Source organism: Morus notabilis, unplaced genomic scaffold (assembly GCF_000414095.1).
Source record: "Morus notabilis unplaced genomic scaffold, ASM41409v2 Scaffold384, whole genome shotgun sequence".
Classification (NCBI taxonomy): Eukaryota; Viridiplantae; Streptophyta; class Magnoliopsida; order Rosales; family Moraceae; genus Morus; species Morus notabilis.
Genome location: NW_010387635.1, coordinates 115,135 through 129,069, shown reverse-complemented (window position 1 = coordinate 129,069; position 13,935 = coordinate 115,135). Strand labels below are relative to the sequence as shown.

Genomic DNA, 13,935 nt, shown 5'->3' with positions numbered 1-13,935 from the left:
ATGAGTTTGTTCCTAGCAATTAATTAAACAAAAATTTAAAACTCCGTAGCGTAGCCAATTGATTTTTCCAACAACACGAATAACACCACCTCTATTGAGGAGTTGCTAATTGCACAAATAGGAGACTGTCTTTTTTGTCATCAACGGCTTAGCAGACATTTATTTTCTGTATTCGTCTATAATTCTGAAGCATAATTCATGATTTTTTATAGTGTTTTTCTTTCACAAAAAATACACGTAAAATAAAAATAATTCTAAATTTATAAATCAAACGTCCACTTACTTATCTAGTCAATATAGTTCGCTAAACGTCATATCTGTGCCAAACATGTCCTTAGTTTTAAATGCTCTTAATAAGGCAACTAGTACAAGGTCAGTACTGCTCTCTTGTGGAGGTACCACGGACCTAATCAAACATGTTATATCTCCATCATTATTGCTATCCGCGCCCAAAAATAAAGGCAAAAACTTTGCATTATTGCGCCTATTTTAAGTTTTAAGCAATCCAAAAAGCTGATAAGTTGTGATGGAGACATAACATGTTTAATCAAGTTCACAAGCAATCATATTAATTGCGGTTGGGACTAATATTGAAACATCTTGAAATATACTGTTATAATTCTGTAAACATGCAATGCTTGTGATTTAAAATGTGATTAAAACGTCTTGAAATATACTGTTATGTTGTTAATAGATTTGGTCTTTGAAGAATAATGGTACTAGTTTTTTTTTTCTTTTTTTTTGTTGATGAGAATTTAATATATATAGTTACGTATGAATTCGAATCTAATATTAATTTAGTCTTTAAATACTAGGAATAAACTAGAATAAATAATAATAATAATAATAATAATAATAATAATAATAATAATAAGATAAATGCTAATCTACTTTCTGAATACTAGACATAAATTAAATTAAATAATTATAAAATAAATACAGACTTTTTTTTGCTAGTTAAATACAGACTTTTTTTTTGCTAGTTAAATACAAGCTATTTAAATTAAACAATTCATTTATCCTTATTATAATAATTGTGTTTTTCCCCCTTTGATTGGATATATATTAAGATGTTGTCCTTATTAATTGTGTTTTGATTGGCGTGACTAATTCCTTGTATTTATTATCTACGCCATTCTGGTTATGTGCCTTGTCTATCATTAATTCCATGTGTTAAGTTGTGCTATTAAGAACTTATCTTTTGTTATTTTCAAAACGCGATAACGATTTGATGAATCAACAGAAGAGGACCTTTCAGTGTAGAAACAACAAAACAACCGCTAATACGTCAAATTTCTTTTGGTCTTGGTATATGAAGTCTTGAGTTTGGCCACCCCTTTTTTACTTTTAAGTAAGAATTAGAATCTCACATTTACTGACCTTTCATCTTAAGACACATCCTTTTCTTTTATCTTGAAAAGAGAATTCTTTTGGTAATAATTATTTTCTTTTTCTTTACTTTTCTATTTTACTATCTTAATTGTGTTTTAATTTGGGAACCTTTTTCAGTACGCTAACATATCGGTAGGTTAAATTTGATACCCGTCAGATCTGCATAAAATCACGTAAAAGTCAAAAAATACGCAGATTCAACGGTTAGAAAAATCTGATCTACCGATATGTCAAGCGTACCAGAAAATCTCTCTTTAATTTGTTGGCGTGAATTCCTTGTTTTTGTTGTCTACATCATTCAGTAACGTTGTCTTGTCTATCCTTAATTGCTTGTGTTATTAGGAATGTAATCTTTTGTTATTGTTTTCAAAACGCGAAAACGATTTAATTACTCTGTATTTATCCTATAAGTAGGATATTTATTTTATGTTTAGCTATATTAGTAATTATATTTACTTTAAGGTTTGAACTATTTTTTATAATTATTAGTTTGAGTTAGATTAGGAGATAAGTTTTTAGTTTAAATTGTTTAAATTAGATTGGAATTTACTTTACTCTGTGTATACATATTACATTCTCTCATCAATTAAAAATGTGTGCCATCGGTTTTTTTTTTTTTTTTTTTCAAGTCTAATCGTGTACCTTAAATTCTTTGCGCGTTAGATGTCTTTTGGTTTTGACATACCAAATCAGACCCTCTTGAGTTTGGACCCCCTTTAGACGTTAGAATATCACATTTACTTGACATTTCATCTTAAGACACCCTTTTTCTTTTATCATCTTGAAAAGAGAATTCTTTTAGTAAGGACTATTCTCTTTTTCTTTTCTTTTCTATTTTACTATCTTAATGTAATTATATTTTATTCTGCTATGATTTTAACGGAATTTACGTTAATATTAACATAAAATTATTTTCATAGAAATTCGCACAGCAGATATATGTAAGAGCTAACATCTGTCAGTAAAATAATGTCGCCCTCGAAGCTATAAATATATGTATATATATATATATTATTTCCGAACGATAGTCTCTCATTAATGCATGCTGAATATATACATAAATGTTACTTGCGTAAGTCTACATACGTGGCCCATTTGTAAAACACAAAGAAAGAGTCAAAGTCTTATTATATGTTAAAGCTATTACTACTTGTTCTGATCTTGCTTGTACTAATTTGAAAGAACTAAATTATTGAAGCTCATCAGCTTATCTTCAGCACATCACCAACCAACTCTAATGGCGGACAAAAAGACAGAGACAAAGACTTCGTGGCCTTTCAGTACTTTCCTTCTCTTCTCAGCAATCTTTTCCGTGGTGTTGGCTTTGCTTGTCTATCAACTTGAGCCGTTTGAGCCGGTTCCTTTGCCTGTCCATGAACTGATAGGAGCGGTCGCGCGGGCGCCGGCGAGCAACGACCGCCTTCTTAGGGGGTCGGAGCTCGTCGGCGTTGGGGCTCTAGTGGCGGCGGAGGACGTGGCGTATGATGCGCAATCGGGGGTTATTTACACCGGCTGCGTCGACGGGTGGGTCAAGCGAGTCAGGTTGAACGACTCGGGGGTCGACAGCTGGATTAACACCGGAGGCAGACCGCTCGGCCTGGCCGTTGACCATGCCAATCATAAACTTCTTGTTGCTGATGCAGAAAAGGTAATTTGATTAATTTTTTAAACCAATTAGAAATTGACACGTATAAGTACTTTTAGGATTAATTATGATGATCACCTGATTTCATGGCTAAGTAAGAATCAATGATATTAGCAATCATCTCCACTGATTATATTTGTTAATATTCTATTAATTTAATTAAATTATACAATGCAACAGCAAATTCAATTAGTGGTGGAACCATGTGTCCCCTCGAAGCATATTTAATAATTGATTAATTAATTATTAATTACGCACTATGATCTCACTTCCACCTATTTCAACTTAATTTGATTGGATTTTTCCTACGGATGAAAATGAAAACTAAAGATGTGTGTCAAAAAAAAAACAAAACACTATCCCAGTTGGATTTCTTTGGAGTTATTAATAGAGATATTTGAAATTACAATGATATTTTAGGGAGTTGATTGTCCATATATATATATATATATATATGCTGTATTGATCTTCTGTTTGTTTGTTTTTGGGTAGTGGGAAAGCCATGTGACATTTATTTTGCCTCGGTCAACCTATCTTAATTTAGTGTGGTAAAGGGAAAAAAGAAAATACATATATTTATATATATATATATATATATATATATAGTGTAATACTGAAATAAAAAAAAAGTAAAAAAGAGGAAATTTCTGCTTTACAGTTTACACGGAATACCACGACCTGACTTTTAATCTTATAGGGAAAATTATGAGATAAGTTCCTCAACTTGATGTTTTATCAAAATGTCACGTTAAGTTTAAACTATTGAAAAGTGGATCAATAATAATTTTATATTTTAATATTTATCATATTTTAAAAAATACAATAATCATTTCGGTGTTTTTAATTTCATCTCAAGACCCTCTCCTTTTGACAAAATTTAGTGGAACTTAAAAGACCAATTTAACCACAACGCTGACTAGATTAGTCGAACTTAAAGTATTTTGATCATGTACGTTAAAGGGTCTTTTCAGACCTTACATTCGATCCAATTTTGTCAAAAGTAAGGTTTTTTTACGTTGATCTCCACTAAAATTTTGTGTACTTTATTTACCTTTTTATATCTTATGATATGGTATGTCTTACCACAAAGAGTTTAGAGTTGTCCTTATTTGTTACCAAAACGGAAAACAAAAAATAAAAAATAAAAAAGTTAAAATTTTTTTGTGTATATATGGTTTATGAAGAAGCGACATAATATTTGTGTGGCACAATAATTCATCAGGGGTTGTTGAGCATAAGTGAAGACGGGGTTATAGAAGTGCTGAGTGATGAAGCGGAGGGTCTAAAATTCAAGTTGACAGATGGAGTGGACATAGCAAAAGATGGCACGATTTACTTCACAGATGCTTCACACAAATACCATTTGAAAGACTTCATATGGGACATCTTGGAGGGTAAGCCCCACGGCAGATTGCTGAGCTATGACCCCTCCACCAAGCAGACCAAAGTGCTCGTGCGTGGCCTCTACTTTGCCAATGGAGTTGCGGTTTCACCCGATCAGTCTTCCGTCATCTTCTGTGAGACTGTTATGTACGTTGTAATTTCTTGATCCCTAATTGCAAGATGGGGGTTGAACCTGATCGAGCCTTTCATGCTGGCTGGGCCCCACCCTGTCGAACCCGTCGGTGGGGCTCACTCAGGATTCAACCCAACAATTCTCTTTTTTTTTTTTCCTTTATAATCTCTGTGACATGTTTAAATGATGATATCTAGCCTGATTTGAACTGTTGGGAACCAAAATATTGATTTTCATCTTTAATTGGTGATGTATCACTGTTCATGTGACGACAGAATAAAACTAACACGTGAATAAATAAATAAATAAATAAACAAATAATAACAATTGCATAGCGAGAAATATTACTCTTCATATTTGTGTTATCTAACATTGGTAGATTTCGTTTGCATTGATAATGCTACAGGAGAAGGTGTAGAAAATATCATCTGAAAGGAGAGCGAAAAGGTAGCGTGGATCCCTTTATCGAACGATTACCAGGCATGCCTGACAATATCCGCTATGACGGGGAAGGCCTCTATTGGATTGCATTGTCTACGGTATGTACAATTATTTGTTTGAGGGATTATATTACTTTTCTTTGAAAGAAAATTTTAATCACACTGTCAAAAGAAAGAGAGAAAAAAAAAAGGAACTTTATTGATGCTATGCAACTATGAACTCATGTGAAATTTTCATCAGGTTCCGTTAAACTTGATATAGCTTTTTAACTCTGATACAATTCTCGTGTCATATTTTGACGTTTCGAAACTGCATTATTGCAGGAAGCTACCTGGTCTTGGAATTTGGCACAGAAATTTCCTTTCATTCGAAAGGCAATAGCAATCATAGTAAGGCACATAGGTCGACCACACATGGAGAAGAATGGCGGTGTTTTTGCTGTTGATTTAGAAGGGAAGCCTGTTTTCCACTACTATGATCCTGCCTTGTCACTGATCTCTAGTGGTGCCAAGATTGGAAATCATCTCTATTGTGGCTCAATTGCTTATCCCTACATCATTAGACTTAATCTCCAAGATTACCCTGCACGTCCCACCACTTGATCATGATCGCTAGAGATATATAATAACCTCCAAGTAATAAGTCCACAAAGTGTAGGATTGTACTAAAGATCTTTTTATCTAACTTTCATGTAGAGGACTGCAATAAAAAGGCTTATTTGCAAATTTTCTCCATCTTTCTATGAGTTATTATAATTAAAATTAAAAAATTAAAAAAAAAATCAGACATATAAATTGTTGTACCGCTATGAAAAACTTACTACATTCCTTCTCTACTGGCTCTACCTCGACCGAGACGAGGTCGGAGCCTAGATGATGAGGGAGATCTGAGAACGAAGAGAAGAAGATTTCATTCCTTCTCTCATTCTACCTTGGTTGAAATGAGATTGAAGCCTAACTAGTGAGGGAGAGTTGAGAACCAAGTGAGGAAGGTGAACCTATTTCACAAAAGCAAATAGGATAACAAATCTTACAAATTTTAAATAATGGAACTATCTATATCTTTCAATTGGGTCCTGTGAGATTGAAAAATAAATAAATAAATAAATAAAAGGCGGACAAAAGAAATTGAGAATGATTGAATCTATTGCAACAAATGCACACTTTGGTACTTTGGTGTGTTTATTTTCAGAGGAATTACACTTAAATAAAGGAACAAATCTATGGCAACAGGATACCTACCACACTAGTTAAACTTGATGATCTCCATACAAGTTCAAGAAAGGCTCCCCATGGCTTTTGCTCTTTTCCTCAAAATAAACTTTTGAATTTTCCCTGTGGAAGTTTTTGGTAATTCCCCAAAAACGACACTCTTAGGAGCCATATAATGTGGCAAACGATCCCTACAAAATCTAATTATGTCCTCACCGCTAACATGATGATGAAATCCCTCTTTTAATGTCACAAAAGCACAAGGCGTCTCTCCCCAATGGTCATCAGGCCTCGCCACAACCGCAGCCTCAAGAACTGCCTCATGGCCATACAAAACAGTCTCTACCTCAATTGTGCTTATATTTTCTCCTCCTGAAATTATTATATCCTTCTTTCTATCCTTGATTTGTATGTAATTGTCTTGATGTTTCACACCAAGATCTCCACTCCTAAACCAACCACCCTTGAAAGCCTCTTGTGTTGCCTTCAAGTCCTTGAGGTATCCACTCATCACAGTGTTTCCCCTATACATGATCTCCCCAATAGTTTTCCCGTCGGGTGGCACGCTTTCCAATGTCATCGGGTCCTTAACGTCGACGTCGTCTAACCCTAGATGATGCACCCCTTGCCTCGATTTTATCTTATACCATTCTTCCAACGGGAGAGAATCCCACTCGGGCTTCCACACGCAATTAGTCCCGGGACCATAGGTCTCTGTGAGACCGTAAACGTGGTTCATCCGAAACCCCATCTCCTCCATCTTAGCGAGTACCTGGGGCGGTGGCGGGGAGCCTCCTGTCAGGAACTCCACCTTGTGGGGTAGCGGTTTTCGATCGGTGGCAGGGGAGTTCACGATGGAGTTCACTACTGTCGGAGCACCCCCCATGTGAGTCACTTTGTGGAGGGATATGTTGTCGAAAATGGCCTTTGGAGAGACCTTTCTAATGCATATGTTGGTGGCGCCTTGAGCCGCGGAGCCCCATGTTAAGCACCAACCGTTGCAGTGAAACATAGGAACCGTCCATAGGTACACCGGCATCTGCCCCATCCCATGAAGCAAAACTGTGGCCAAGCTGTTCAGGTAGGCACCACGGTGGCTGTAGACGACAGCTTTCGGGCATGAGGTTGTACCTGAAATCAGTGACGGAGTCAGAGAACTTTTTCAGTAGAGACAATATGAAATTTTTTTAATCTTATAAAAAGTATCAATGTTCATGCAATAACTTCTTGCTCTGCCTTGCCTGAGGTGTAGTTTATGCTGATCGGATCCCACTCGCTGTCCGGCGGTCTCGTTTCAAACTTGTCGGTCCCGATGCTCAAAAGATCTTTGTACTCGTACTCGTTTGAAGGTAAGGACGTCGGAGGAGACGAGGCTTCGGGATTATCGGTGAGAAGGACTAAAATCGGGGGTGTTGTTATGTCTGTACTTGATTGGGAGAGAAGATCTAGAGCTCCAAGAGCAATTTCGAGTAGTTGGTGATCAACAAAAATGAGTTTGGCTTCAGAGTGTCTCAGAAGCGTTGAGACCATGGCTGAATCATGGCGTGCGTTTAGTGTGCAAAGAACTGCTCCGGCCATTGGCACTGCAAAATGGAGCTCATATATTTCTGGCAGATTATGGGAAAACGTAGCCACCTGATTAATTTTGTAGAGATATACAGATCACAATTTGTATCTTCGAAATTAAATAAATCAGGAAATAATTAGGCAAAGAAAAGGCATGGCTGAAATATTGCTCCTCCAATATATGTGTTTCATTCACTTACACCATATTCACAAACAAGATCAAGATCAGTGACTTTTTGTATCTAAATTTTGATCGAGTGGAATAAAATAAAATAAAAATAAATAAAGAAAACACTAGTAGAACCCATTATTAATTTTAGTCTATTCGTAATTTGTACTCACGCAAGTACTAATAGTATTGACCACATCAACTCTGGAAATTCACAAACAAGACCAAGACTAGTTATTAATTACTAGTCCTTTTTCTAAAATTGAATGGAAAGAGAAGAAAAAAAATCTAGTTGACCCCATCACTAGTTTTAGTCCATTCATAATTGTAATTAAACCAGAACTTTTTTAGAAAAAGGAAAATTCAAACAAAACGTGATATGGTGAACTTATTTTAAGTAAAGTAATAACTCTCAAAATCTATCCCCAAAAAAAAAAAAAAAAAGTCTCCAAATCGGCCCTTTTTTTTTTTCATTTGCACCAAACAACATGAGGGAAAAAAAACAGAATCAATTAAGCAAAGAAAATAAACTATTCAGCGGAAGACCAAAGTAGAAGAAAAAGGAATCAAGTAGTACAAGTATTACTGACCACATCACCTCTGGAAATTCCCAAGTGAGTCAAAGCAGAAGCAATCTTGAGACAACGTTGGTGAGTCTGTCCCCATGTGTACTTCAAAGAGCCATGCACAAGTGATGTGTTGTCTCTGTAAGCCTTTGATGATCTCTCCAAGAAGCTTACGGGAGTCAACGGCACGTGATTCGCCCGGCACCGCATCAACCCCTCCATCGATTTCCATGACTCCGGCGGCGGGTCGAAACCGCCGGAGAAGAAGCGAAAATTTTGGTTGAATGCACAAGTGAAGCGAGACCATGACCTTTTGATAAGGAAACTATATTGCCTCATAGTGGCAGAGAGATAATAAAGGAATGAAATGTACTAACCAACCAACCAAAGTTTGGAAAAGGAAGATCATTATCATTATTATGTATGTATATTCAACCAAGGAGAACCATACGTTTGACTTTAGCTACTCTACGTAATACGTAATTACATAGCCTCGTAAATTGTGTATTTGTGACAAGAAATGAAGAAATCGAGAGAACATGTCACACAGTACTGTTGAGATTTCCTATGGTACTTCAGATCGTACTATAAAATTATATGGGACCGTCGATTCTCTCAGTATTGATATGATATTTGACTATTTTGTTTTCAGTATTACTACAAAATACCAGTATTGTTAAGTATGGTGCTTAATAATATTGCAGAGAAATAGTATAAAATAGGTCAATATAAAAATTTTAAGAAAGTATATAGGTCAATTTTTAGTTATAAAAATTAATAGGTTATAACTTGTCAAGTTATGGTTCATAATCAGATAAATTATGGATAAATTTGTCAAGTTATAATTAATAACCGGACAAGTTATGGATAAAAATGGACAATACTTGTCAAGTTATGGTTCATAACCAGACAAGTTATGGACAAAAATAATAATTTGGCCTATTTATTAACTTATGTAAACTATTGGCCTATTAATTTTAATGTATTTCAGGTCTTGGCCTATTTTTCTCTTTCTCCCATAATATTGGTATTTTTTTAGCAATGCTGAAAACAAAATAGTCAATATGCACCATTTACTAATAAAATATGAGTCTCGTAATGTGTAAAGTTTATTTTTTATATATTAATAATGTTTATTACCTGTAGTGCCCTTAATTTTTTTTTTTTTTTTTTGTGTTTTAGTAAAAATATATGATATTATCATTATCATTAGAATAAAAAAGAGATAGAGATTTCACGTGTGGGACCCAAATTCTTTTCTTTTTCCTACGAAGACAAGGGGCTATTGTTCATTCTCTTCCTTTTCCTATGCATTCCTATCAATTATATCATTATATGGTAGCTTTTTCCACCACACAAATAGGCTTTATCTCAAATCGAATATTATATATATGTTAAAGAAAAAGGGAAAATATATTTCAAATTAAGGTTCCGTTCATTTTACTGATTCGAGTTTTATTACAGTAAAAAGCTCTTAGAAACAGTCATATTTAACTTTTTGTTACAGTAAAAAGCTCTCACATAAAGTCACATCTCAACTTGAATTAAAAACTCGAATCGGCAAACTAAACGGGACCAAGACAATACAAACATAAGTTTTAATCGATATGAGTTATGACCTCAAATTAGAGGAAAATCATGATTTCGAAAAGCAATTGATTCGATCAGTAAATTCGAATGGAAAGCTAAAAGAGGAAAAAAAGTACTATTGAGTTTTAAAATGGACATTCAAATAGATACACTAAGAATTGGCTTTTTGACAAATTCTGTATAATCGATAAAACATATATGATCAATTGAAATAAAAAAAATGTAATACCAAGGCCACAAAAAAATTATAATGACATAATTCAGAAAAGCTGAAAGCACGACCTAACAATAAAGAACAAAACAACCAGGTGGAAATCATCATCTAATGTCCAGGGTGCTAGTTTGTGGTTAGTTACCATTTTTAGGGGTGTTTCAACCATGAGTTAGTTTTTATTTTAATGTATGAAACATATAGAAATCTCAAATCTCTATGAAGATTCCCCTTATCCTATTCCCCGTTAGGTTATTTACTACCCTTCAATTATCATTGGAAGAAAGGCCATTTGATGTAAATTCTTCAATCGGCCCACAAGATGTCCATGGGTCGTGTGGCCCAGACACAATCTTATTCTCTAAGGAGAGCATGGGTAACCGTTAAAGAATTTGAAGAAAAAATTTAAAATGGTTTTCCATGGATTATAAGGGGAGACATTGGAAGAAGAGTCAACAAACATAGTTCTTGTTTTTATTTTGTTGTATTTTACTTTGTTGACTTAAGTGAGAGGAAAAAAAAAGTATCAATTTACTATGAAACACGCATTCTTGAATATTGCATGTTTCCAGGTATAGATGATGGCATTATCAACTTGATGAGAATGGATTTTCTTTTGATGTGAAAGAAGAGAATAAGAAGTTGTCTTATATAATATTATCATCAAAACATGGTACCAGTGTTGAGCTTCTTAATATGTTGTTTTTAGAGTTGTCAAATGGGCTGGCCGTTCAGCCCGTAATAGTGTCGAGATCAGCACGGCCCAGGACGGTATTGTTACGGGCCGTGCTGGCTCGGCACGTTAGATGGACTAGGGTTGGACCACGGCTTCTTAGTTCGCAGCCCAAGCCCAGCTGTAGCTCTTGAAGCCCGCGGCCCGACCCAAGCCCTGATTCAGCCCAAGCGCGGATCGGCCCTTGTTCAGCCCACCCCAAGCTCGTATTCGGCCCGCTAGACAGCCCGCCAGGCACGCCTAGCAAGTGACCATTGGGCCCATCACGTACCCAACGGTCGGCCCGTGACGGGCCATACACACTTGCCGAAAATCCTCCAAAAAATCTCCTATAAATACTCCTAAATCCCACACAACATTTACCACAACAATTCACTCTCAACTTCTCATCTCACTCTCATTCTATCTCTCATCTTGCCTCTTTGATATTGATTCTAAGCTTTTCTCTCTCGATTACTCATTTTCTTGCTCTTTCACTTACAAAGTTCAATCAATTTGAAGAAATCTCAGAAAAAAAAAGTATTCTACTTATCAATTTTGTTACATAACATTGTATTACTCAAGTTTATTTATATTGTTTATTATTTATAAATGAACGAATTAACATTAGTTTCTGTTTTTTTTTTCAGAAAATGGCCGCACCAAATTTTCCTAATTTCACTATGCTCCCTGAGCTTGGTGATGAGCCATTTTACGAGGATGAAATGTTGGCCCACAACTCCAACCCCATTGCACCGGAAACTGTTCCGGTTGATAATGCTTTAGTGCACAACGAGGAAGTTGGAGAACGTAATAGGGAAAAAATACCGCAAACTGCTCCTGCATGGCAGCATTTCACATAGGAGCCCCGACCGAATCTAAAAACAGGTGAAATGAAAATTCGTACGGTATGTAAATATTGTAAAAAACACTTTTCTAATAAAAATGGTGGGGGTACTAGTCATCTGGATAGCTATTGGATCACATGTATACCGTTGCACCAAGGTGGGAGTGTAGACTCCCGCCAACAAACACTATCACTCACATCACAAGGGTTGTAAAATTTTACATACGATGCACAACGTGCGCGTGAGGCACTAGCTAAATTTTTAGCTAATGCCGAATTACCTCTATATTATACAGATGATGCAGTGTTTGAAAAATTCATACAGTCGGCCTTCTACCCGCAATTTAAACGGGTAAGTAGAAACACAACTCATTCTGATTGCATGAAAGTGTTTTATGCAATCAGACAATCTCTAGTTGATAATTTTAGGTCTTTTAATGCTATTATATCTTGTACTTTTGATCTTTGGGAGGGGTATAATAAAACTGAATATTTATGCATCATGATGCATTATGTTGATGAGGAATGGGTTTTACAAAATAGAATAATAGGTTTTCATTTATGTCCATTTTCTCATAATGCAAATGCTATTTTTGGAACAATAATGGAAATTTGTGGGTTTTATGGGATAGAAGATAAAGTTTTAACTATTACTTTTGATAATGCGTCAGCTAACACGGATGCAATTAACATGTTTAAACTTAATTTGAAACCACCTTTTGGTGGTGAAATTTTTCATCAACGGTGTGCGTGTCACATAATAAATTTAGTAGTACAAGCAGGAATTGAACATATTTCCTCTCATCTAACAAATATTAGAGAATCTTTATCCTTATTAGGCTCCAAGAATTCTAACAATATTGCAGGAATAGCCAAATGCGCCCAAAAAAAATTTTTAACAAATGTGAGACATAGGTAGAACTCCACGTACTTAATGTTGAAGACTGTACTTCCGTATCAACAGATCATCACAACATACGTGAACAGTAAGCACGGTGAGCATTTAATTTTCGATACAGATTGGTGAGTACTTTTTTTAAATTTTTAGAAGTTTTCTACAATACTACTGAATTACTTTCTGGAGTTTATTGTCCTACTGCACATTTAGCTTTGCATTAACTATTTAATATTTCGAAAACATTTTCTTATTATAAGGATACTGGACTTTTTGGAACCATAGTTAAGCTAATGGAAACTAAATTTAAAAGTTATTGGGCCGGTTGTCCTATGTTATATGCATTAGGAACCATTTTAGATGCTAGATGCGGATTAGGTGGGACCGAATCTTTGATGTCTGCTACGGCAGAAAATTTAAATATTGATATACAACTAACTATTGTCGATGCTAGGAAAATGTTATAAAAATTATTTGGTTTGTATAAAGCAAAATATAGAACAGATAAAAAAGAACATGGAATTTTAACGTCAAGAAGCAGATCGGGGCCTAAAGGTTCATCGTGGAGCTTCTTGAAGAAGAAGGAGAAAGCATCATGATCATCATCAACATAAGCATCTACCGAACTAGTTAAATATTTTGAATCAAATTTTGTAATCGATGACGACAAATTGGACATCTTACAGTGGTGGATGAGCAAGACCGATCGTTTTCCAACACTGTCCATAATAGCACGTGACATTCTGACAACTCCAGTGTCAACAGTAGCATCAGAGCAAGCAGCCGAATTCTTGACGAGAAAAGGAGCATAATGTATCTGGATATCTTGGAGGGGCTAATGTGCGTTAAAGACTGAGAAGATGCCAGAAGATGAAAACAACACTATACAGATTATTCAATTCAAGAATACTTTTTAAACTTAGACATAGCAAAATCTTCTGGAGGCAATTCTTCAACAGTGTAATTTACCATTTTAGAATACTGCACTCTTTTTTCTTTCGCTAAGGTTTTGTCCCGATCTCCCCACAGATTTTACTTGGCAAGGTTTTTAATGAGACAATCATTTATGTGTATTTATTAATATTATCTTAATTCAATAAAATCACATTTTTTAAGGACATATGATATATTTTTTTAATTAATATTGCCAAAAAAATTAAAAGGGTTAGGGTCG

At 35.2% G+C, this 13,935-nt stretch overlaps 2 protein-coding genes across 2 annotated transcripts; one reads left to right on the top strand and one right to left on the bottom strand.

The window, feature by feature from the left end:
* The first annotated feature begins 2,488 nt into the window (after positions 1–2,488).
* LOC21409230 (protein STRICTOSIDINE SYNTHASE-LIKE 4) lies at positions 2,489–5,752 on the top strand. Its single transcript, XM_010114951.2, has 4 exons — positions 2,489–3,040; positions 4,260–4,567; positions 4,960–5,092; positions 5,318–5,752. The coding sequence occupies exons 1-4, from the start codon at positions 2,630–2,632 to the stop codon at positions 5,594–5,596; spliced, it is 1,131 nt and encodes a 376-aa protein (XP_010113253.1). The 5' UTR covers positions 2,489–2,629; the 3' UTR covers positions 5,597–5,752.
* Positions 5,753–6,069: 317 nt separating this feature from the next.
* LOC21409229 (probable acyl-activating enzyme 2) lies at positions 6,070–8,863 on the bottom strand. Its single transcript, XM_024177081.1, has 3 exons — positions 8,531–8,863; positions 7,447–7,840; positions 6,070–7,336 (listed from the first exon to the last, which is right to left on the bottom strand). The coding sequence occupies exons 1-3, from the start codon at positions 8,843–8,845 to the stop codon at positions 6,270–6,272; spliced, it is 1,776 nt and encodes a 591-aa protein (XP_024032849.1). The 5' UTR covers positions 8,846–8,863; the 3' UTR covers positions 6,070–6,269.
* Positions 8,864–13,935: the final 5,072 nt, after the last annotated feature.